Here is a 22,550-nt window from a genome sequence, read left to right as displayed (position 1 = left end):
TGCCCAGGCTTGAGGCTGGGTAGCGGGACAGGGGATCTGGGCAGGAGGCTGCCCTTTGAGGGAAGGATGCCTTTCAGGGAGGTGGATGGGCTTTGGGGAAGAAGATGCCCTTTGGGCAGGACTCCCGTCGGAGAGGACAACTTTTGGGGCGGAGGATGCTTTTCGGTGAGGAGGATGCACTTTGCGAGGCAGGATGCCCTTTGGAGACGTGGGCGCCCTTCGCAGCAGAGGACGCCGTTTGGAATGAACACCCTCCGGGGTGGAAGACGCCCTGCCCCTCCCGGCGGAGCGCAGCCGGCCCGGGCGGGCCCGGCCCCGGGGGGGGAGGTGGCGGGGCGGGGAGGTGGCGGCGTCCGGGCCGACTTCTGCGGAGGCGGCGCTGCGGGCGCGGTGCAATGGCGGGGTGGGCGCTGGGGGCGTGGCGCTGGTGCTGCTGGCGGCGCCGCCCGCGGCCGTGGTGGCCGACACGCCGGCAACTGCTCCTTCGCCGACCTGCTGGGCGACTGGGAGCTCCGCGTCTGGGCGGGCCGGCGGCCGCCACGGCAACTGCTCGCAGGCGGGTGAGACCGCGGCGGCCCTGGCCAGTTCCCCGCGGAGCCCCGGGTGCCCACAGCCGCTCCGGGACGGGAGAGAGGGTGTTCCGGGGAGCCCGAGGAGATGTGGGTAGGGGGGCAACGGCGGCTCCGTGCCGGTAGAGCCCAGAGCCGGCACAGGAGGCGGGTTCCTGCATGGAAGTGCGTCTGACCACTTCTGTTTGTTTCGGTTAGGGCTCGACTAGGCCTCTTGATGAGCCCCACGGCTCTTGCCTGCTCACTGCCCCTCACAGGTGCCTCCCTGCCCTGCTCAGCCTGCCCGGGCAGTGGCTGTGACCAGGAGGAGAGCGTGGCTATGCTGGGCGACACACCTGGCACCTCCTGGGAAGCCACCGGCTGCCGGAGCTGGCTGTCGGGGGAGCCTGACAGCATCCGGAGAGGTGGAAATACCGCGCCCCGTGGAAATACCCTCGAGGAGATAATAGTAGCGGGGAGTTACTATTTAGCTTTTCATCTCTTCCACACAGTAATCATGCTGTAATGACTGTATTTCTTTTAGGGCCTGTGGAGAAAAAGGTGCTTGTCAACCTTCAGAAGTTAGATGTGGCTCAAGATAGTCTGGGCAACTATGGTTTCTTCACTTTGATTTACAATCAAGGCTTTGAAATTGTGATAAATGACTACAAGTGGTTTGCATTTTTTAAGGTGAGTTAACTTGGTGTGTACTAGATCACTGGCTGTTGCTAAAATGGCTTATAGTTAGGCTTCTCTTCAGTCCCTGAGTGGCATGGTGGGTCAGTTGGGACACTTATATTTGATTCTAAGATTTGCCTAGATTACTAGACAAAGAATTTTTTTAACATAAGGAAATAGTTATCAGTGCCTGGGTAGGGAGTAATGCCCATACTGGGCATTATCTGAAAAAAAATTACAGATGCTGCTGCTTTCCTTTCTTGGCATGCCTTGTAGGCCTTCATGAAGCTAACTCTCTTAGTAGCCAGAATTTTTTTTTTTTTTTTTTTTTTTTTTTTTTACTTTTCTTGACACTGTGGACCCAAGTGAAATAGCAAACACCATTTCTTTTATCTTTCCTTAAAGATGTTCTCTAATGCATGGAAATTTTGGAGCCTTCTGTTCTCCTTGCTGAAGGATTTATAGGATTCTTTAAATTTTATTTCAGAATACTGCTTTAATTCATCTGGAGTAATACTGTTTTCTCCAGTCCCTGTTAATGACTTCATACCAAGCTGAAAACAGTGATGGCAGGCAGGGGGTAGACAGGACAAAACTCTGTTGTTAAAGGAGTGCTCTGCTGCTGTCCCAGTGAGTGGCATTGTGAGTCTGAAGGGTGGTTTGAAGTAATCTCTGCAGGATAACTTTGTCACCCGGGAGACAGATATGTCTTGCAATAGTTGGTGAATGCAGTCCTGGAGGGGAACAGTGAACATGTTTCTTGGTTTTTTCAGGTAGCATGATCTTGTGTCTGGCTTCAGATGAGTCAGCAGTAAACACCTAGGCCTTGTCCAAGCACAAAATCACTGAACCTTCACTAGTAGAAGGAGGGTGAAGAAATTACTTTTGCTTTACATCGTCTTTCTAGGCGCCATCATAGATGGTTTATTTTACAGTAGCTGTTTTAAAGTCAGTGTTTTCAGATGTTAAGAAAAGTGATAATCCGCTCTCCCAGGAGAATTGTAATCCTTACTGAACAGAAGTGATGTATAAGGCTTGAATTTAACTACAAGTTCCTTGCAGCTTTCTGTGTGTCAATTTGAGCTCATGTAAGGTAAAGGACTGTGTAGGCTGTTTAACATAACTAATGGGGGGTTATTTATGTGCTCATTGTTGTAGGTTAACCCCAGTGTGTAGATAGGGGTTACCCTGATAAGTAGCAAAGCTCCAATCAGCCACTTGCTTGTTCCCCCCCAGTGGGACAGGGGAGAGAACTGGGAGGATAGAAGTGCAAAAACTCATGGATTGAGATAAAGGTACTTTAACAGGTAAAGCAAAAGCTGTGTAGGCAAGCAAAGCACAATAAGGAATTTGTTCACTACTTGTCACCAGTAAGCAGGTCTTTAGCAATTTCCATGAAGTGGGTCTTCATCATGCGTGACTGTTACACAAGAAGGCAGATGTCATGATTCTGAATGTTCCTCTTTTTTCCTTCTTTCCTCAACTGTTATTTCTGTACATGATATTGTACGACATGGAATATCCCTTGGTCAGTTGGGGTCAGCTGTCCAGGCTGTGTCCCCTCCCAGTTTCTTGTGCACCCCCAGCCTACTTGCTGGCAGGGCTCTCTGAGGAGCAGGTGAGGCCTCGATGCTGTGTAAGTGCTGCTCAGCAATAACTAAAACACCTCTGAATTATCAACACTGTTTTCTTCACAAGTTAAAAATGTGGCACTATATCAGCTGCTATAAATCACTGTCAAGACTAGTGCACTCTTATAACTGTAAATTTTTAAAATAAGAATGCAGTTTTTAAAAATAAGACAGGGTCTTATACTTGTGTGAGAGAGAAATACCTGATTGACATTCTCATCTGTATAAGACAGTGAAACTAAATTGCTGCTATGTGCACTTCTCATAGCTTTGGCAGGTGATACATCAAAAGCTGTATGGACACCAAAAGGTAGTCTAATTGGGCAGAATTGTTCTGAAACTTCTTAGGCAGGGACACATCTATGAGCCTACCTACAGTGGGAGGGCCTCCCTCAAAAGTAGCAGGAATTGCTGCCTCTGTGAGGACACTGGAACACTATGCTATAGTATTTCCATGAACTCAGGCTTGAGGTGTCGTGTCTGGCAGGTTGAATTCAGCAGTTGTTGAACTCATTTGAGGAGAATATAGTTGAACTAGCAGACTGGGAATCCTTAGGCTGATATTTTACACTGAAATACAGAGTGGCTTTACAAGCCGGTATGCTGAGCAGTGAAACAGGTGCTGATTATCAAATTAGTTCTTGTATGTGAGCAGTGCAATCATAGAAACAGTGTGGCCTGCTCTGGAACATAAATGGATCTGTTAGGAGCCAACTTGAAGACAGTTGAGAGTCAGAGAAGGCTCTGCTTCTGCTTGTGATGTACCTTGTGAAATACATCCCAGAACATGAGCACTAAGTCAAATAATCAATAAGTGTTGATTTCTTGTATTTCATTGTTCGCAAGAGTAATCTTAAAACAATATACCAAAACTTTTATAGAATAATTTAGGTTGGAAGGAACTTTTGGTGGTCATCTGATTCACCTTGTTGCTCAAAACAAGGCCAGTCAAATAATGTATGTGTTTTAGCCGTTTGTGAGCAAATGCATTAATTGTTAGTTTTGCAGTCACCTTTGGTATTGAGAAATGGCAAGCTTGTTTGGCTCATTGTTCAGTAGTCAGGAATTCATCAGCAAGACATCTTTAATTTAAAGACTTCTTTTCTTAGACATTATAGAGAGGATTAGAGCCAAATTCGGTTACCATCTATTAGTTTTCCTCCTCTAAAGGAAACAATAGATTACCAGGATGCATCTAAAATGTCTGAGAAGGCTGAGGAAATACTACAACACTTAATAGTTGCATTTTTTTGCTGCAGATAACTACTTGATGTTATTGGGCAACAACATGCAATGCTGTCTATCTCCAAAATTCTTACTTCACAACCATCAGTGGGGACTTGGAAGGAGGAAGTGGTTCCTTACAAACTGTTTGACTTTGTGACATATTTAGCTGTGCATATCTGTTTACTTTTAATCCAGTAAATACTGCATTACATATGAAATAGAAATACAAAATGTCTAGTCCTGGTAGAATCTAGAAATGTGGTTTTATCTTTCAAATGCAACTAATTCTTTTGTAAGACGATTTTCATCATCTTCTACCCTGAAATTTCTAGGGAATAAGTAATATATTCCATTCAATGCAGGCTTCAGAGTTTTTTGAACAATGTTTGCCTATTGTTTAAAATACTCCTACCATTTGCACCTGAAAGTAACATAAACATAGCAGACTTAATTTGCTTAGTGTTGGTCATACTTGAGAAGTCTTTGGAGTAAAAAGGGTAAACTAGAATACTAACTAGCAAGGGCCTTCCTCCCTGGAAATGCAATAAGAGGAAAGTGTAAAAGCAATCTCATAGTATATTGCTTAGCCTTGATCACTGTTGAGTATTTGAAAAGTCATAAGACAAAGTCCCTTTGGAATTCATGGAAGGGAAGAATTTTCTTTGCTGGTAGTCTCTTGCTCTACATCAAGAAAGAACTAATATGTTTAATATGGAGTAATTGGCTGTTGCTTTTGCTACTTGGTAAAATTACTTAATTCACTCTGAAGTAACCTTAGAGTGTGAACATGGTTCTGGAGTTACTGCTTGATTGTGGAATAATTTCTTGGTTCGTGGAGCAGGCTGTGGTATTGGAACAGCCATAATACAGAAAGCCTTGCATATCTCTTTCCATAGTAGTGGGTTTGGGCTTGTCAAGGAAGTGTTTATTGCTCAAAGGCTGCTCATCAGTTTCAAATTCTTTTTATGTTGCACTAAAGTTATGTGGCTAAAACCTCATCATGGTGACAGGGCAGAAGAAACGTCCTTTTTATATACTGTGGTCCTGTAACTTGTATTCTGTAATGCTCCTGTTCTGACATTGAAGAGAGATGGAGTTGCTTGGCACAGTGAAGAACTATATTTAAGCCATTAGTGTAGTCTGTGTGTTTCAGGCATAGAAGTGCCGCTGGTGCTAACTGAACTTCTGGTGTATTTCTGCTTCATGTTAAAAAATTAAACTATTAATTACTGACCAGAATGCTGTGAGCTTGCCTTAAGTGGTGGCTTTATCAGAGCTACTGTACTGTGTATATATAGACACAGCCTGTTGGATGATGCATGAGTTTTTAAGCTTTTTGTTCCTGTGGCTTGCTAAACAGACATCCACTAAGACTTTCGTGGGGCCTCACTACCATTACAAGTTAGTTGTTCTTTGACTTGGGGTCTGTGGGGAAATGATTATATACACCAAAGGAGTGGATTGAGTGAGCTTATCTATGCATTTTTTCCTCAGTTTGCTTTAGTATCTTAAGTAAAGAAACTCTAACAGTGTTTTATTTCTAACTATTGTCTTATTGCTGTTCTCTTAAGTTTTCCAAGTTAAATGCAGCGTCCTACTGTATTCTTGCATTCTGCTTCTGACAAGTCATAGTTATTGTTCTTGCTGTTTGTTTGTAGCACAGAGTAACTTGTTTGTTTTGCAGGAATGCTCTTGTTTGATGTGTGCTGCTGAAACATCCCTATACTGAACTTGGATATGAATTTAGTCTACTGACTCTTGGCAGAAGCTTGAACATGTGCTTCTGCTGGATGATACAAGGATTCTTTAGGGCTATGCAATATATGAGGCTTTAAAGTTTTTATTTTTTTCCCCGAGGGTTGGCAAAAGAAATAGAAACAGCATAACATAAAAAGATAGAGTGAGGCTGAAAGGAAAGTTGAGGCTAACTAATTTCAATTATTTATAACTTTAAGGTATTTATTGCTGAGACTACCACTTTGAGGGAGACAGTGTTGTAAGGTTCTTGCTGTTTGTACCTTAAGCTAATTGGTACTAATTCTGATTTCTGAGATGTCCTTTAGCAAAACCCACAAGTCTGGCATTTTTTCATTTTGAAACAGTATAATCACTTCAGCAAAAAGAAAGAAGTAGATAATAGAATATTCCACCACTCAAGTTACTAGTCTTTTCCAGACTGACTCGGTGATATCTTTGTCACATCCTTTTCTCTCTTCCCCAATGCTCCCAAATTTGGTTAAAATCAAGGACTACCGTTCTGAAATAACCAACCTCGATATGTGACAGTAGTTTATGTTTAAATTTTGAGATATGAAAAAAATCCCTGAATTCATTTCATTTCATGTGCTAAAGTAGAGGTGCTAGAGCTGGTAATGCTATTTAATCATTCTGCATTTCACTTGAAAGTCAACTTTTAACCTGTCTTATTTGGGCTCCCTTAACTGGCATTGTGCAACTGCTGCTTCCCTAAAGTGTAAATCTGAAAGCGCAGGTCTCAGAATTTGAGAATTTTCTCTAGAGTAAAGAAAATACCCCTACAGTTGATACTTGCTTGCATTTTATATCAGGTAGCAAGATGCAGTACTTTGTTCTGCTAACATAATCTTCTGTATTTTTGTACAGTATGGCATCTGCAAGTCTGCAACTCTGTTCTAATTCAGTGTGTGCTTCCTGTCTTAAAATGCATAGCCACACTTGTAAATTTGGTAACAAATGAGTGATAAGTCTTTCCACCAGGCTTAATCACAGAATATGCCAAGTTGGAAGGGACCCACAAGGATCACTGAGTCCAAATTCTGGCCCTGCACAGGACCATCCCAAAGAGTCACACCATGTGCCTGAGAGTATTGTTCTATTGTTCAAATGATTCTTGAATTGTCAGGCTTGGTGCTGTGACCGCTTCCCTGGGGAGCCTGTTCCAGTGTCCAGTGACCCTCTGGGTGAAGAACCTTTCTCTAATATCCAACCTAAACCTCCCCTGACACAAATTCAGGCCATTCCTTTGGGTCCTGTCTCTGGTCACCAGAGAGAAGAGATCAGTGCCTGCTCCTCCTCTTCCCCTCATGAGGAAGTTGTACATGAGACCTGCAATGAGGTCTCCCCTCAGTCTCCTCTTCTCCAGGCAGAACAGACCAAGTGACCTCAACCGCTCCTCATACGGCTTCCCCTCAAGGCCCTTCACCATATTCATTGCCCTCCTTAGGATGGGATGCTCTGTAAGAGCTTAATATCTTTCCTATATTGTGGTGCCCAAAAACTGCACACAATATTCAAGGTGAGGCCACCACAATGCAGAGCAGAGCAGGACAATTCCCTCCCTCAACCAACTGGTGATGCTCTGCCTGATGCCCCTCAGGACACGTTGGCCTTCCTGGCTGCCGGGGCACTGCTGACTCATATTCAACTTGCTGTCAACCAGGACCCCCAGCTCCCTTTCTGTGGCACTGCTTTCCAGCATCTCATTGCCCAGTCTGTACGTACATCCAGGGTTGCCCCATCCCAGGTGCAGAATCTGGCACTTCCCCTTGTTGAACTTCCTATGGGTGGTGATTACCCAGTCCTCTAATTGTATAGGGTAGTCCCACCCCCTAGAACTCAAGTTGGCTTCTTGCCCAAGCACTGCTTAAGTTGAGAACATTAGATGTAAAAGGGGATGGGTGGGCAGCCTGTGTTTGTAGCACTGCTGAATCCCTGTTAAAATAACGTTTCCAATAAGGTCTCCATCCTTTTGTGCTTTCCCCTTAGTGAGATTAAAGATTTAAAGAAAGCTTTAAACAATTATGTTTTTTTACCAGGACTAGAAGTGAATATGCAGATAGATTGTCATGATGACCAACACAGGAAAGATGCTATTAAAAGTATACTGCACCAAAAACCTTACCTGGGGTTCAAATATCTGACAGCAGTCTTTGAAGTCTAGTTACATGAAGCCTTTTAAGGTTCATGTTGTTGGAGTGGCTTGGCTAAATTCTGGCATTAGGCAAAGTCATGTGAGTTGTCAGGCTTGAGAAAAATATGCATTTGAAATAGAATTAAAGTTTAAACCTCAGAATTGGAACTGTTGAGTATATTTGATGCCTTTTTACAGGAGTTGTCCTAGACTGGTCAGATCACTGGATGCAGTTTACTTAATGCTGCGGATGTGAACATTGGCTGATGAGTTACCACGTGGCATGGTTGCAGTGGTCTCTTATTAACTCAGAAATGAAAACCATCACCTTAGGTCTGCAGAGAAAATGCATGCAGCAGTTGTCCAGCAGTTGTCCTTCCTAGTTTTGCTGATATGTATGAACTGAAAGAACAGTGTAAGAAACTTGCTAAATTCACTTTCCCAAAAGATAAGTTGCACAAATGTTGTGAATGCTGTTCTGGTTTATCTACATCTTTAAAAAAGCAATGAATTTGATCTCCTGGAAAAGGACAGGGATTTTTAGGAGAGAAAAACAAAACAGGAAAAAAAAAGGCATTTTGTTGTTTTAATTTGCTAGTTATCAGATGTCTTCATGAAAAAAAAGTCAACAAGTTAAGTCCTAAATCTAATTTAATTTTAATTTAATTCAGTATAACTGTATACTAGGCAGGATCTGTGTCTGATTGTTGCAGGAAGCAGGCCTGTTCCTCTAATCTTCACATATTTAGATTGAAGGCCTGTGTTTATTGAGAATAGCTGTACTTGGTCTTGTTATAATCTGTGGCAACTTTTACATAAAAAAGACAGGTATTAATTTAATGCTGTTGTGTAGAGCCAATAAAGTGATCTCACAGTAAATTATAGATGTAAAGTCACTAACCTGTTGCTTTTGGGTGTCTGGATTTCTAGCATTCCTGTTGTGAAGAGGGTATTTCTCAAATCGTCTCTGGACCTTGCCCTTGCTATGTGGCCAAGTGTAGTTATATCCTATATTGCACAGTCTTGCACAGTAAGAGAGGATGAATAGAGCAAGGCAACAGCTCAGCTTCCAAGTGCCCCCATGCTGCTCCAGTCAGCAAACTTGCTTGCCTTGCTAGACAAGCAGGAGTGTAGATATGAAGCCTCTGCAACCTCCAGACTGGGGACAAAGCAAATTCCTGTTCTAAAACAGAGAATTAGCCTTTAATTTTATTCCTTTGATCGATAAACTTAATTATTTCACTACATGTTCTCCTTCAGATTTCCCACAAAACCTGTACGGAGTCACAATATCCCTGTCTCTTTAATTACTCATTTCCATCTTGGGGCATTTCCGTCACCAAAAACCACCACTTTCTTCAGTAAAGAAGCTGAGCAAGCATTTTGTTGAAACATAGTTCCAAAATCCCTGTACTGTTGTACATGTGCAATTCCAATGAGATTTAAGGAAGTATTTTTGGACTAGGAAACTTGGATTCTATTTTTGTGATTAGAAGAGTAAAGTTAAAGCTTTTGTTGCTTGGGATTTTCAGGCTCCTTTGTAGTTTAATACAAAACAGGCTCTAACCTTAAGAGATGAGTAATGAGTAAAGAGCCACACGCCCCCTGCCCCATCCTGAGACATTCTGCTGTCAAAGAATTGCTAATTCAGAAAACTTACGTAGCTGGGTAAAGTGTTAGTGCTAACTGTTGTATGAAGACACATTTTACTGAATACGTAACATTATTACTCTTCAGTGCTAAAATGAAGACCTGTGTGAACAGGGAAGTGTTAGGACTCAGTATTTGAGACCTTAGTAACACTCTCCTCACTGCCTACTTTAAATGAGTTGTTCTCAGCAGATCATCATTTCATACTGTTTCATTTTGATAGTTCACGTGAAGTTGTTTCTTGATGCTGTACCATCACAGCTCAAGCTTTAAGCAGTTGCAGGAAGTCTCATCTTTGGTTCTGACTTGTAAAACAAAAACAGTACATAAATTACACACAAATAAATATAGAAATAGTACATATTTCCCTGAGAGGTTACTGGATGAGAGAAACTTGCTATCCTTCCTGTGTTTGAGTCCTAGTTTCTCAAACTTTTGAAGTAGTCCAGAGTTAGCTGGACTAGTCACATATGTGGAGCAACAAACCTCAGGGCCTTGAAGAGAAGGGTAAGTACTAAGAGGTCTTTTGCATCTTGCTGAGAAAGTATCTGTTGAACCCAAACAACTAGCACCTGTTAGTTGATGCTGATATTAATGCATGCTTTGTTGCTAGTGCAAGTCACAACATGATTGTCTTCTGCAGTGATTTGATAAGTATCAGTTTCATTTATCTACTTAACCTCTGGATTATATGTTTGGTCACTTCCTCTGAAACACAGGCAAGAAGCAGCTGAGTGGGTGGGGAACTGCTGTTAGGCTAACAAATGCATCTGCTCAACACCAGCATAACTTCTTCACATTACAGTACAAAAAGGAAGGCCAGAATGTAACCAGCTACTGTAATGAGACTCTACCAGGATGGGTACATGATGTACTTGGCCACAATTGGGCTTGTTTCATTGGACAGAAGATTACTTCATCTCCTTCAGATGTTCACATAAACGAGCTGCCTCTCCAGAAGCCCAGGGGAAGGTAAGCAACAGATAAGTGAGCTTTTCCTGGAATAAAATGTTTCATAACTGTCCATCAGGTTTTAACTAAAACCATAAGGACCAATTCCATTACTGAGGGCAAAGTTAATACCAGTTATAATGTTGGAAATAAAACCTGAATGCACTAAAACAGAGGAGCGTGTGCCTGTCACGTCAGAGTTTCTCCTGTGGCGAAGCTCAGTTACAAAACTGGCATGTCTAAGCAAGATGATTATATCTAGTTAGTCTCAGGTTTAAGGAACCTTGCCTTGATCCAATATTTCCATGTTTATTTATCAGTACCTATCACAAGACACTTCCAGAGTTAGTCTTTTACATATTGAGTTTAGAGAACACCTTTATTTTCCAATCTGTCCTTTTCTTACTGTTTTGTTTGGTTGCTTTTGTTTACAGACTTTCAGGGAGGCGTTATGTGCACAACCCTGATTTCGTAAATGCTATCAATGCTCATCAGAAGTCGTGGAGAGCGGCAAGATACAAGGAGTATGAGCATTTTGCCCTGGAAGAACTAACTAGAAGAGCTGGGGGTCTCTATTCCAGAGCTTCAAGGTAGTTGAAACAAAACAAAACCTTTTGTTTTGCCATAAACCTCGCTGCTGCCAAGACTCTGCTTATATTTGTCCTGGCGCTTTCTAGCTGTGTTTTGGCTTGTAGGTCAGATGTTTAATCAAGTTTCAGGGCCTTCCAGCTCATAGTCATGGGGTCCCAATATAGTTTTCATTTGAATGATTATTCTGAGCATCTATCATCTCAAACAGTTGAGACAAATAGAGTAACCTACCCTTTAATCTTGCCCAGTAGCTCACTGCTGAACTCATATGTGCAGGGAAGAAGTGGGACAGTCTCTGTTGTCATCTCACTCTCGTGTCTGCTCATCAGCTGCTTGCCACAGTCAGGAGTTTCTGCTTGTACTTTGTCCTGGTTCTGCTAGTTCATAATTGCAATTAAAAAGCAGTGAACTGCATTCTGCCATTAAACATAAATATTAAAGATTTCTGAGGGAATTCCCTGATTACTTAGATAATTTGCCATGCCTTCAACAGGATGCTCTAACAGGAGTAGTGTCTCAAGAAGCATGAAAGCAGCCCCAAGAATGCCTTCAGGGTCTTGCAGATCACTGAGCAGAGAGCAGTAATGGGGATTTGTACATCGTCCTCTAGATTAATTTGCAAACTAGAGTTCCTTGATCTAAAGATTCTCTTCTTTACAGCTTTCTACCTTCTTGGCATTTTTGCTTTTTTCACTCTTGGTATTCCTGTGAGTAGGAATGCTACTTAGTTTTCCAAACTGTGGCAATTGTGTGTTGTAGAAGAAAGTCCTACTCTATAATAAAACTGCTGATTTGTGTGGGATAATTATGCAGATTATCATGGTTTCATCATATAGACAGAACTCACCTTGTAGATCATCTTCAAATACAGTAAACTACTTGGTAACAATAGCCTGTTGCACCCATACAGTGCCATGATGGTATTTGGTTGGCCCTCTCCTACTTTCAGAACAGATTCCAGTGTCTGGTATTTGTGAATGGCACCTAAGGACAAGCATTGGGTTGTGTGAAGGCTGAATACAGAAAGCTCTTGGCTTGCTGATGTATGAGCATCACTTGGCTGCAAGTGGTAAATGAGGAAATATTCAATACTTCTTCAATAGTCACAGTAAAAACTTGCTCCAGAGAAGTTTCTGAGACAAGTGGTACTACATCTAGTGAAGTGTTGATGTAAGCCATGTCTGTCTGCAGTTAAACAGTCTGTAGCTGCTGTCAGTGCATGCTGGCAAGACAAGGTGCCTTCTGCAGTCAGATATTCTACATACCTTGTGATAGCAGAGGTGTAAAATATCTGCTGCAGAACTGTGTTGCAGTGACCCTCAGCACTTGAGATGAGCACAAAGGTATTTGACCTCAGCAGCTTGTAGATGTTTAGGAGACGTCCCTGTTTGACCATCCAGAAGCCACTCTGGCAGTCACTCTCACAGCACCTGAGCTGGAACCGAGGCCCCTTTGCAGCTACAGACCCCACACTCACGCAGTCAGACCAGGTTTCCTTCCTGGCTTGACTCCAGGTTTCCCATAGCAGAGTCTCAGATGTCCAGATACATAAAATAATTTAATCTTGATGCAATAACTAAATAACAAAATAACAGCTTAAGCTGGTACTTCTGTGGAGGGGCCCCAAACAAAGAAACCCTGGGGCTTTTATCCACTCACAGGCTAAGCAGTGAAAATCTGGACTCCTCGACTCCTGCTGTGTCTCTGAGTGTCCGGTGTGGCTTGGCTGGAGGTCCCCAGGCCCTTGGTTATGCAAAGGGTCTTCAGTTCACAGCCTCTCATTAGGCCACTCAGAACTCAATCTGCAGCTGGCACTGCAGCTTGCAAACTGAGCTTCCTGTACTGAATGTGTATTCCTCAGCAGCGGATAGTTCATAATATAGTTCCGTCAGGGAGCATATTTGAGTAGGTCTTACATCCTGCTGAAACTAATCTCTTCAGATTGACACCCACTCAGTTTAGATGGAGACTATTTCAAATTGCATAGTGTGAAGTAAGTCCAACTAGTAAAAGCCAAAAGATGAAAACTGAGTGTTATGTAATTGTTTCCTTGTCTAGAGCGTGGTATGTTTCTCAAAATCATTTTCTCCTCTTTAGACCAAAGCCTGCACCTCTAACACCTGAATTACTAAAAAAAGTTTCAAGCTTGCCAGAATCCTGGGACTGGAGAAATGTGAATGGTGTCAATTATGTCAGCCCTATTCGGAATCAAGGTAAAAATGAATAAAAACTCTGAATGAAATGCTCTAGTGCTCTTTTGATGTACTTCATAATTTACTGTTAGCAAGAAGTGTCTTACAGTTGACAGATTGCACCTTTACTATGAATAACCTGTGGAAACTGGTTGGAGTCCTGGCTACCAACACTGCTGAAATAGGTGATGGTAGTGGCTTATCCAGACAGCAGTGTAGCTTGCTGGAGTGAAGGCCAATTACCACAGAACCCTGTATAAAGACAGCTCTCAAGTTTTGTCCAATCCATCTCAGCCACAGTTTTCTGTACACTCACTGAACTGATGTACATCAAACTCTTTCCCTAATTCTTGCTGATGGCAAATTATCATGCAGCTTTAATGAATAAACCCATGAAAATTGTTTATATTGCCTCCAAGTCTTGCCACCCTGATAAATTTAGGAGTTACTTAAATGGTTAGTTGCAAGAGGAGGCATTAGTCTCTGTGAAAATTGTGGACACTGATAAATATAGAATACTGATAAAACTATTTTTTTTTCTTTGCCCTGTGATAGGGAATTATTTAGCTTAAAGGAGAATAAAAAGTATACCATACTGCTATATGTGTATTCTGTAGGAAGTGCTTTTATAGCACTGTGGTGTGAGAGACCTGAATTAGATGGTTAGACCTGAATTAATGGAAGCCAGAAGTGGACTCAGTTAATGTGTCCTTTGCCTGAACTACCATTTCCAAATAAACTTGCGTCTTCTGGTAGTTATCTAGGTACAACTTTTTGGGGAAGGGAACATAACATTAGCATGGTGGGGAAGGAGTTACTTAAATCACTGGTCCCTCATTTATGGGTTAGTTATTCTGCCAGCTGGGCCCCTGGTAGCAGAAGAAGCATAGGAAGGCTTGTGGGAGTTCTAGCTTGCAAGCTGATACATTGCATCACTGGAAGATGGCAACAGGAAATTATATGGTCCTGGTCCTGTGTAGGTGTGAGTCCTCTACTCTCTCCTGGTGTGAACTGTGAATATACCAAAGGCTCTTTTAGCTGCCAGATAATTGAACACTTAGTTCCAAACTTACCCTTTCTCCAGTATGTTGCTTCAGAGTTTCTCTAAATGAGAGCTACTCTGTTGTTTCCAATAATAAAGCTTCCTACACTTTTCCTGTAATCTAAAAGTCCATGCTGAGTATGTTAAATGTCTGTGGAATATCCATTCTGCTCTATCAAATTAGTATTTTAGCTTTCAGGCTTTAAAAAGAGAAATAAACAAACAAAAAAAACCCACACAAACAAAACCTCCAAAAGAGGTCAGTCTGTGAGCCTCACAAATGCCACTGGGGTAGCAGGAGGGAAATTTAGCAGCCAATCCAATGGACTGAAATGGTTGTGTGAATTGCATTTTTTACATTTTTGCACACAAGATGCAACAAAGTGTTCAGTGTGGCCCATCTAAGATGCTGTGACTGTACAGTGAGTGGGTGGCATCTTTCACTGCTTCACTTTGCCCTGCTGGGCAAAGGAGTGTTCGTGTTCAGGCTGATTTTGCCCCTTCTCTTCAGAGATGCATCTGAGTGAAGGTGCAATTTCACAAAATCTTGCTTTTGTAATAGCTGTGCTTTTATACACCCACACAGTTCAAGAGAAAGTATTTTGTTTTGTTCCTCAGGCCTCCCTTGTTTTCATAGCTCTGCAATATTTGACTTTCCTGCTGTCAGGAAACAAAAGGAAATCATGGACCTTGGTGACAATCAGTAGATAAAATAGGACCCCATCCAAGTAATTGTTCTTCCCTGTGATGCTTGTCATTCCACTTCTAAAGGTTTTTATATGTGAAAGGAAGGTCCTAGGAAGTGAAGAGGCCTAAAGCTAGAAGCAATACTAAATTTTGATGCAAAAGTAAGGAAACTTAACTCTGCCGGAAAACCAAAGGGAAGTTAAGGGCCTCTGAAAAGCCAGCGTACAATTACATGCCCTTGGAAAGCAAGGGGAGCTGGGATGACTTCTCTATATCAAACTTGCTATTTATACTACTAGTCTCTAAAAGTTGGTTGTTTTAGGGGTAGCTGGAGAGGTGGAATATTTTCTCAACTGGAGATTACGGGACTAAATCCATTGGTAGGTTGAAATAAGAACAGTAATGTCAGCATTCACTTCAAATAGTTCATTGCCCCTTAGCATATGTACTCCATAAAGGGTTGTTGTCTGAGGCAGTAGACTGAGCCTTCTCTGCCCTGGGTAATGCGGTCCCTGTAGGTTCATTCTGAAGGAATAGCATAATAGGATAGCTCTTAAAAGGTACTGCTGAAAAAACACTGAAGAGCAGTATGCTGTCTCTTATTCTTGCATAAGCTCTGTGTTCCTTCAGAAGTTGTTAGAAGTGGGTTTTTTTAATTGCGTGCTTAAAAGCTAAATGTAGATATAAAGTTTCTGCTCCATTGGTTTTTAACTTCTAATCCCATCTGGTAAGTTTTGACTCAGTGGACTCTAGGAATTAGTTGTACCTGACTGTAGGTGACTAGCCTTGTTTGCGTTACTGACTGCTCTTCATGGTTCCGTTTTCTCCCCTTCTTAGGCTCATGTGGCAGCTGTTACGCGTTTTCCTCCATGGGCATGCTGGAAGCAAGAATACGTATCCTTACAAACAATACTCAGAAACCAATCTTTAGTCCACAGCAGGTTGTGTCTTGCAGCCAGTATTCTCAGGGTAAGTGTGCTGGTATTTACAATGACAGCTTTCAAGTTTTGATAATACTGTAGAAGGAGAGCATATATTAAAAACTTCTGTGCCTTCCCCATCGCACACAATTTAGTTCTTTCATAAAGTTTTTGCCAGGCTATACTTTATAGTACTTTTTTATTTTTTTAAAGATTGCAGGAAAAAATTCCGGAGTTGTCAGTCCACCTCTTTGTGGGATGAATGATTGGATTGAATCAGGAGCAGGTGGTCTCATGCTTGGGATGTTACTGGATCTGGATTTTAGGTAGATCTACCTGTGACAAGGGGAGTATCTAAAGAGTAGGGCTCAAAATGTAGCTAAATTGCAATGCATTCCTAGAAAGACTGGAACTAAATATTCTTCCAGTAGCATATTTAGAGGGAGGAGGAGCATACAAGGAGGGGGAGATGAGCAAAAGCAGTGACTCAAGCTTTCTGGAGGACTGTATGCTTATTAGTCAGGTCTTTGTACTGCATGTAACTAACTGCTCTTCCTGATGGGGATTGTCAGGAGCAATTGAATGAGAAAGGGGTCTATGTATTACGTTCCCAGTATAGTTCCCACAAATGGGAATTTTGCCTTGTGTGTTACAGAAGGTAGCTATGGCTAACTAGAATATTAGGATTGTCTGGGTCTCTGCAGTGCATGTATATCTGAAAGTATTCCAAAAGATATAAGTAGGAGAGGCTCCCACCTCAAATAACTCTCCAAGGTAATAAGCACATATTTTTTTTGTTTAGGTTGTGATGGTGGCTTCCCATATCTCATTGCTGGAAAGTATGTCCAAGACTTCGGTGTGGTGGAAGAGGACTGCTTCCCTTACACAGCCCAAGATTCTCCATGCCTTTTCAAACGCAGCTGTTACCACTACTACACTTCCGAGTACCACTACGTTGGTGGTTTCTACGGAGGCTGCAATGAAGCCCTGATGAAACTTGAGCTTGTTCAGCATGGGCCAATGGCTGTTGCCTTTGAGGTTTATAATGATTTCATGCTTTATAAAGAGGGGATCTACCACCATACTGGTCTGCAAGATGACTCAAATCCTTTTGAATTGACCAATCATGCTGTCTTGCTGGTGGGCTATGGTGCAGACCCAGAAAGTGGTGAGAAATTCTGGATTGTGAAGAACAGCTGGGGCACCTCATGGGGAGAAGATGGTTATTTCAGAATCCGCCGTGGCACTGATGAATGTGCAATTGAAAGCATTGCAGTGGCTGCAACTCCTATTGCAAAATTATAAATGTAGAGGTCTTCATCCAGTGCCTTGTCCTGAGCCATACGAACATACCAATTGTTGAAGACTATGCTTAAAATCTGTCCCCTGGCTTGAACAGGACAGCTTTAATGAATTTTTCCAAAACAGAGCAGTTTCCCTGTGTGAGAGGATGAACACTGTTAATTCTGCTCTATGCACTGAAGGCTTCCTCTCGAGTCTGATGGTAGATGACATAGAATGGCTGTTTTGGTAGCAATGCTGATTAGTTATTCATCACTAGATATACATCTTTAGTTACCAGTTGCATTTTTTTCCATGGACAATCTTGACCTTCAGAGCTCAGAGGGAAGCGTCTGCTGTGGTAATCTGTAACTGCTTTGAAAGGACACTGTAGTGCCTTACTTCTCAGAAATCAGGAAGTCACTGCAATTTAGAACAAATGTGTGGATTGGGGAGGGAATGGGCAATTACACTGATTAAAAGGAAATTTTAAAGCTTTAAGTGTCCTGTAAAAACTGCATGTCAAACCCTTATGACAATAGAAATCAAGTCTATGTTTCAGGCTGTTACTGAATGTTCCAGCTCTGGATTTTATTGCTGTGCTTTGCAATTGATCATTTCAGAGTTCAATAAAAATTACCCGACTCCTATAGGAGTTAGTTCTTGTGGAAGAAATTGCTTCTTTGGTGACCTGTCTCTGTAAGCTTCTTGTCAAGAACTTTTTGCTTCAGCAGGATATAAACTGATGGGAAAGGAAGATGAGAGAAGAGAGGAACTAATAATCTTACAGCTGAAGCTGAGATACCGCAACAGCATTGAGCAAGTTGTCCAGGCTGTGGATATGGGACAATTCATTGAGTAAATTTGCTAATTCCCCAGTAATCTTGCTTTAGACTTTTCTGTTAATCTGTTGCCCTATTTCTTTCAAATACGCAAGGTAGAAAAATAGAGTTGAGGGGGAGAATTGCAACACTTGGAATTAACCATTTCTGAGCTGCAACACAGTACTTGGTTAACACAGCACTGGCCTTTGCTGTTCTCCACCTGAGTAAACAAGAGTGGCATAAAACCCCTGTTTCATGGGTAGAAGTTGACTTCTTTAGTAACCTGTTAAAATGTGACCAAAGCATTTCTATGCAACATACAGTCTTATAAATGGGTTTTTTTAGGTGTAGGGAAGTTTATAAAACACAGAAAAATGGAAAAGTCGTCTGTAATCAAAATATCTCATTTAACTTACAGGGGAAAACTCCCTTTTACTACAGTAGCAGAATTTCACGGGAACTCCGTAACTCTAGTTTGCTCAAGTTGAGGGGCAGGGGAAGGATAGCTTCATAGGCTTGGCTTTCTTCAACCTCCTGCCAAAAAATATCAAGTCAATATTGGAAATTTAGAACTTGTGTTTTTCCAGAATTGGAACAAGGACTTCCAAAATAGCTCATATTCTGCATTGGATTGTTTTAGCTGAGGGAATTGGGAGGCAGGGGAAGACCAGGGCACTTGTTCTTTCCCACTTGGATTATTTGGTGTTACTGGAAAACAGAGGCCCGTTGAGAAGTAAATTCCTTGCAGAAGACAGTTGTCTTTGTGTGGGTGACCTGCAGGTTTGTCCTACTACCTGTGGGGTCGCTGTGGTTTCACTACACAGGTAATGCATTTTGAATATCCTGTGCATTTGGAAGTGTCAGTTCTTAATAAGTAGGTATTTTCATGAAGTTATGGCTTTGTTTGTGCTAGGTTCTTGGATTTCTTTAATAGCACGTGTGATTAGCTTGAGAATGAGGATACAAAAGCTAGATGTTTGTTTCTACTGTCTTTTAGCCATTAGGAAATCAACTCATCATAAAACTGTTGCTGACACCTATGGCACACTACGAATGTAAAAGCACTTACTATTCACCATGCATTATATCACGTTAGCTACATGATGTAGTGTTTTGAATAATACTGTATGTTATTTTCTTAGCCATTCCCACCTCTGTCTGTCACTGCATGTGTGTGGCAGTTCCACTGGTGCTATTGTGAAGATGGGAGAGTTCCTAAAGTGGTCTGTCACTATCACTGCCCCCAGCAACTGTCATCAGACATATCTGTTTGCCTCTGGCTGACTGCAGTTATGGGAACATCCTTGTTTTCTGTATTCCAGAGTTGCTCAGAGGAATGTCAGTCAGCCTGATGGAGCTGATATGTGGCCAATATGACATACTTGGATTCTTGACTTTTATTTGGGACTATGAGTCAAGTACGGAAAGTACATTTAGGGGCCACAGGCTGAAGATCAGCCAGAGCATTTCCTTCCTACAGGCCAAAAGGGATGCAATTGCAGGAACTGATAAACCTTAGGAATGAGGAGGTACCACACTCTACTTTGTGATGGTGCAGGCTGTAACACAGCTTCACCCACTGATATCCTTTCAGCTCCTCAGAAGTTGCAGAGTGGGACTAAGCTTGGCTGAGGAGTACAGAAGACTGGAAACTAACTACTACCAACAAAATGGAAATGTGGTTTTCTGCAACTTTGCTTTTTTTGTAAGAGTTATAGTTTGTTTATATGGCTTCTACCTATAAATGATGTGTTAGCCGAAGTAGCTTAAAAATGGGAAAGATGCTATTACTCAGGACAATACTTGCAGAGTTGGCAAATGTATCTTGAAGTGAAGAACTAGAGACCCAATATATTAAACTTACCATGGAAGGTTTTAAGATAATGTCATGTCTGATAAATACTTATAAAGGAAACACAGCTGGTCATCAGCCTAGCAAACAGAGATATTAAAAGTTTAATGTTTTGAAAATTAATACATACAGAGGATAAATAAGCTATATCTGTTTAAAAGGGAGTGTAATAATTCCTTAAAAACAATGAAAGGCTGTGGTGGAGTCTCTATCACTGGAGTGGGGGGATTTCCCAGTTTGAGCACTGCCCCTGACAACAGAATTGCTCAAGGAATCCTGCAGTTGGCTTATGAAGGAGACGTGGCTGGATCATCATGACTCTTTCCAGCTCTGTGAGCTGCGAACTTGAAACACAGGGTGACATTCAACATCCAAAGTCGTCACTCTAACTTTGCAGCATAAAATTCATATAAAGCAACAGCAGAGATTTTCTTTCCTAGATTTTTTCAGAATGCTGAAATTAGGACTGATTAGATTTGTATTAGTCCAGGGGTCTTGGGAAGACGGGAAAAACAGTGTGCACCAATGGAGTTTACTAAAATGGCAAACTCAGGAGAATATTATAAGTTGCCTTTTTTTTAAATTACCTACACTTTACTATTGCTTTACTGTCCATTGCTGGAGGCTTAAAACTAGTTTGTAAAATGCAGTTAAGAACATTGGGGCACTTTTAAAGGTTCTGCTGACATCAAACTTCCTATGACCTCTGAAAATATTAAGCTATATTTCTCAACTACTTTGATCGAGATGTGATTTAAACAGTGCTGTAGGTGTTGTTAATTGAACACTTGCAGCAATATCAAATGGAGAATTTTGAAAAGCATTTTTTCCTCAATTTTTGTATTTTAAAAGGGACAAGTGCTGTGGAGGTTTTTTATTTACTTTAGAAGACAAAAAGGAAAACGGAGTAAGGAAGAATTTTTTTCAGTGGTTTCAGTCTACAAAAGAGCATCTTTTATCAAGATCTTCAGTTTTTCATTCTTCCTTTTCAGGAAAAAAAAATCAGCGTGTTTTTTTCCCCCCACTGAATCATTAATTTCTTCAGAAAAGACATTTCTGGCATGTGTTAAATATCCCATTAAAACATCAAAGCCATCACTGATTTTACTTTCACCTCAGTGGATGGGACTTACTTAACTCTGCTTTAGGCAGTCTGCAGGGATGGAGCTGCCTAATGTCACTGGAACTGTCCCACTTTGGATTGCAATAATGTAGGAAATGGTGTGCTCTCCAGAATGTGGTGAAGAGCATGGTGTAATGCCAGGAGTCTCTCAGGGATGTGATGCAGCAGCAGATGAGGAGGGAGGTTTCGGGGGGAGTCTGTTCCCAGATCTGCCGGTGACTGTGGGAGCTCCAGGGCATTGCAGGAGTAGGGCAGGAATGGCTGTGGGGGATTCAGGTTGCAGGTGGACCTGCTGTGCGGAGGTGTCTGTCCTCGCTGTGTGTCTCACAGCACTGCCTTACTAATCCCCCTGTTTGCATGAGAGCAAAAGAGCACTTGGATTGTAAAATAAAGTGTATTAGTGAGGTCTGAAAGCCTGTGAGTGCAAACACTCTTGTCCCCAGAGTGATTCATGGCTAACTGTGGTTTCCCCCACTGCAGTCCATTGTACACGTAGATGTAGCTACTTTTAAAAAAAAATTGATCTCAACTGAACTTTGAATTTGAAATTTTGAAGGTGAGCCTAAGCATATTTAAAAGAAAACACAACTCCTTTCCATATCCTGAATGGTATGTGTACTGTGCTATAACCAAAGAAAAGGTGGAAACTTTGACTACAGCATGAAATAATGCAATATACTTGACTACCCCTTCTGAACAGCAAGTTTTAAGTGAATTGTCTCGCTCTCTGTTTGACACAGAGCCAGAGTTTCTTACGTGCTGAGGAGAAGGTTGTTGGGGAGTGCAGCCCAAGCAGCCTGAGATTTCTCTGGTGGTTGCTATGGCTTCTGGATGTGCTGTAGGCTGAAGCAGCATGTGAGCATGTGTATCTGTGTGTTTAGGTTTCACAGAAAATAAGAAGCATTTAATGGCAGCTAGAAAGTTATTAATAACCTGCAACTTTAAGAGTTGGTCAGGTGCTGGACATTAACAGAGCATCAGTTTTTATCAGTTCCCTCTGAATGACAGGTGGGGCAGGAGGAGGAGAGGTTGAAGCTTTGCTGTAAAGGCTAAGGAGAAACAGGCATGTGAGTATGCAGTTTTCTATATCTGTAATAGGAAAGGCTCTGACATGTACTTCTGCCAGTTATTCCTAATTGTTTCATTTGGATCCATTGGTTTGCTTCAGCAGATGCTATTTAGCATGAGATGCACAAGCTAAATTAAACTTTCTCTCTCACGGTAACATTCCCTAGGCTGATAGTTTAGTTCTCTCTCTTACAAGCACATTTTGCTATTTGCACTTTAAGATATATATATATATGCATGTTTATGTTTGAAGTGATCCTTGGGACCTCTGACTTAAACTCATTTAACAGAGAATATTTTTAAGGGCTGTGTAGAAGGGCAATAAAGAAAGACAATAAACTTTAAGTCCTGTCATAATCACCAAAGATATTAAAAAGGGATGTCTTTGCCCTAGGA

The 22,550-nt window shown here is 41.7% G+C and overlaps 1 protein-coding gene across 1 annotated transcript; it reads left to right on the top strand.

Annotated features, from left to right (window-relative positions):
- Positions 1-395: 395 nt before the first annotated feature.
- On the top strand, positions 396-17,942 carry CTSC (cathepsin C). The gene is given in 10 exon segments (XM_018071389.3): positions 396-411; positions 414-470; positions 473-522; positions 524-560; positions 1,093-1,238; positions 10,429-10,595; positions 11,009-11,164; positions 13,263-13,378; positions 15,924-16,055; positions 16,809-17,942. Coding segments are annotated over 10 exon segments (1,380 nt in total). The 3' UTR covers positions 17,312-17,942.
- The last annotated feature ends 4,608 nt before the right edge of the window (positions 17,943-22,550 follow it).

Source organism: Manacus vitellinus, unplaced genomic scaffold, assembly GCF_001715985.3.
Source record: "Manacus vitellinus isolate BGI_N305 unplaced genomic scaffold, ASM171598v3 scaffold_2_pilon, whole genome shotgun sequence".
NCBI classification, from domain to species: Eukaryota; Metazoa; Chordata; class Aves; order Passeriformes; family Pipridae; genus Manacus; species Manacus vitellinus.
The sequence above is the reverse complement of the archived record's forward strand: the minus strand, read 5'-3'. Positions and strand labels throughout refer to the sequence as shown.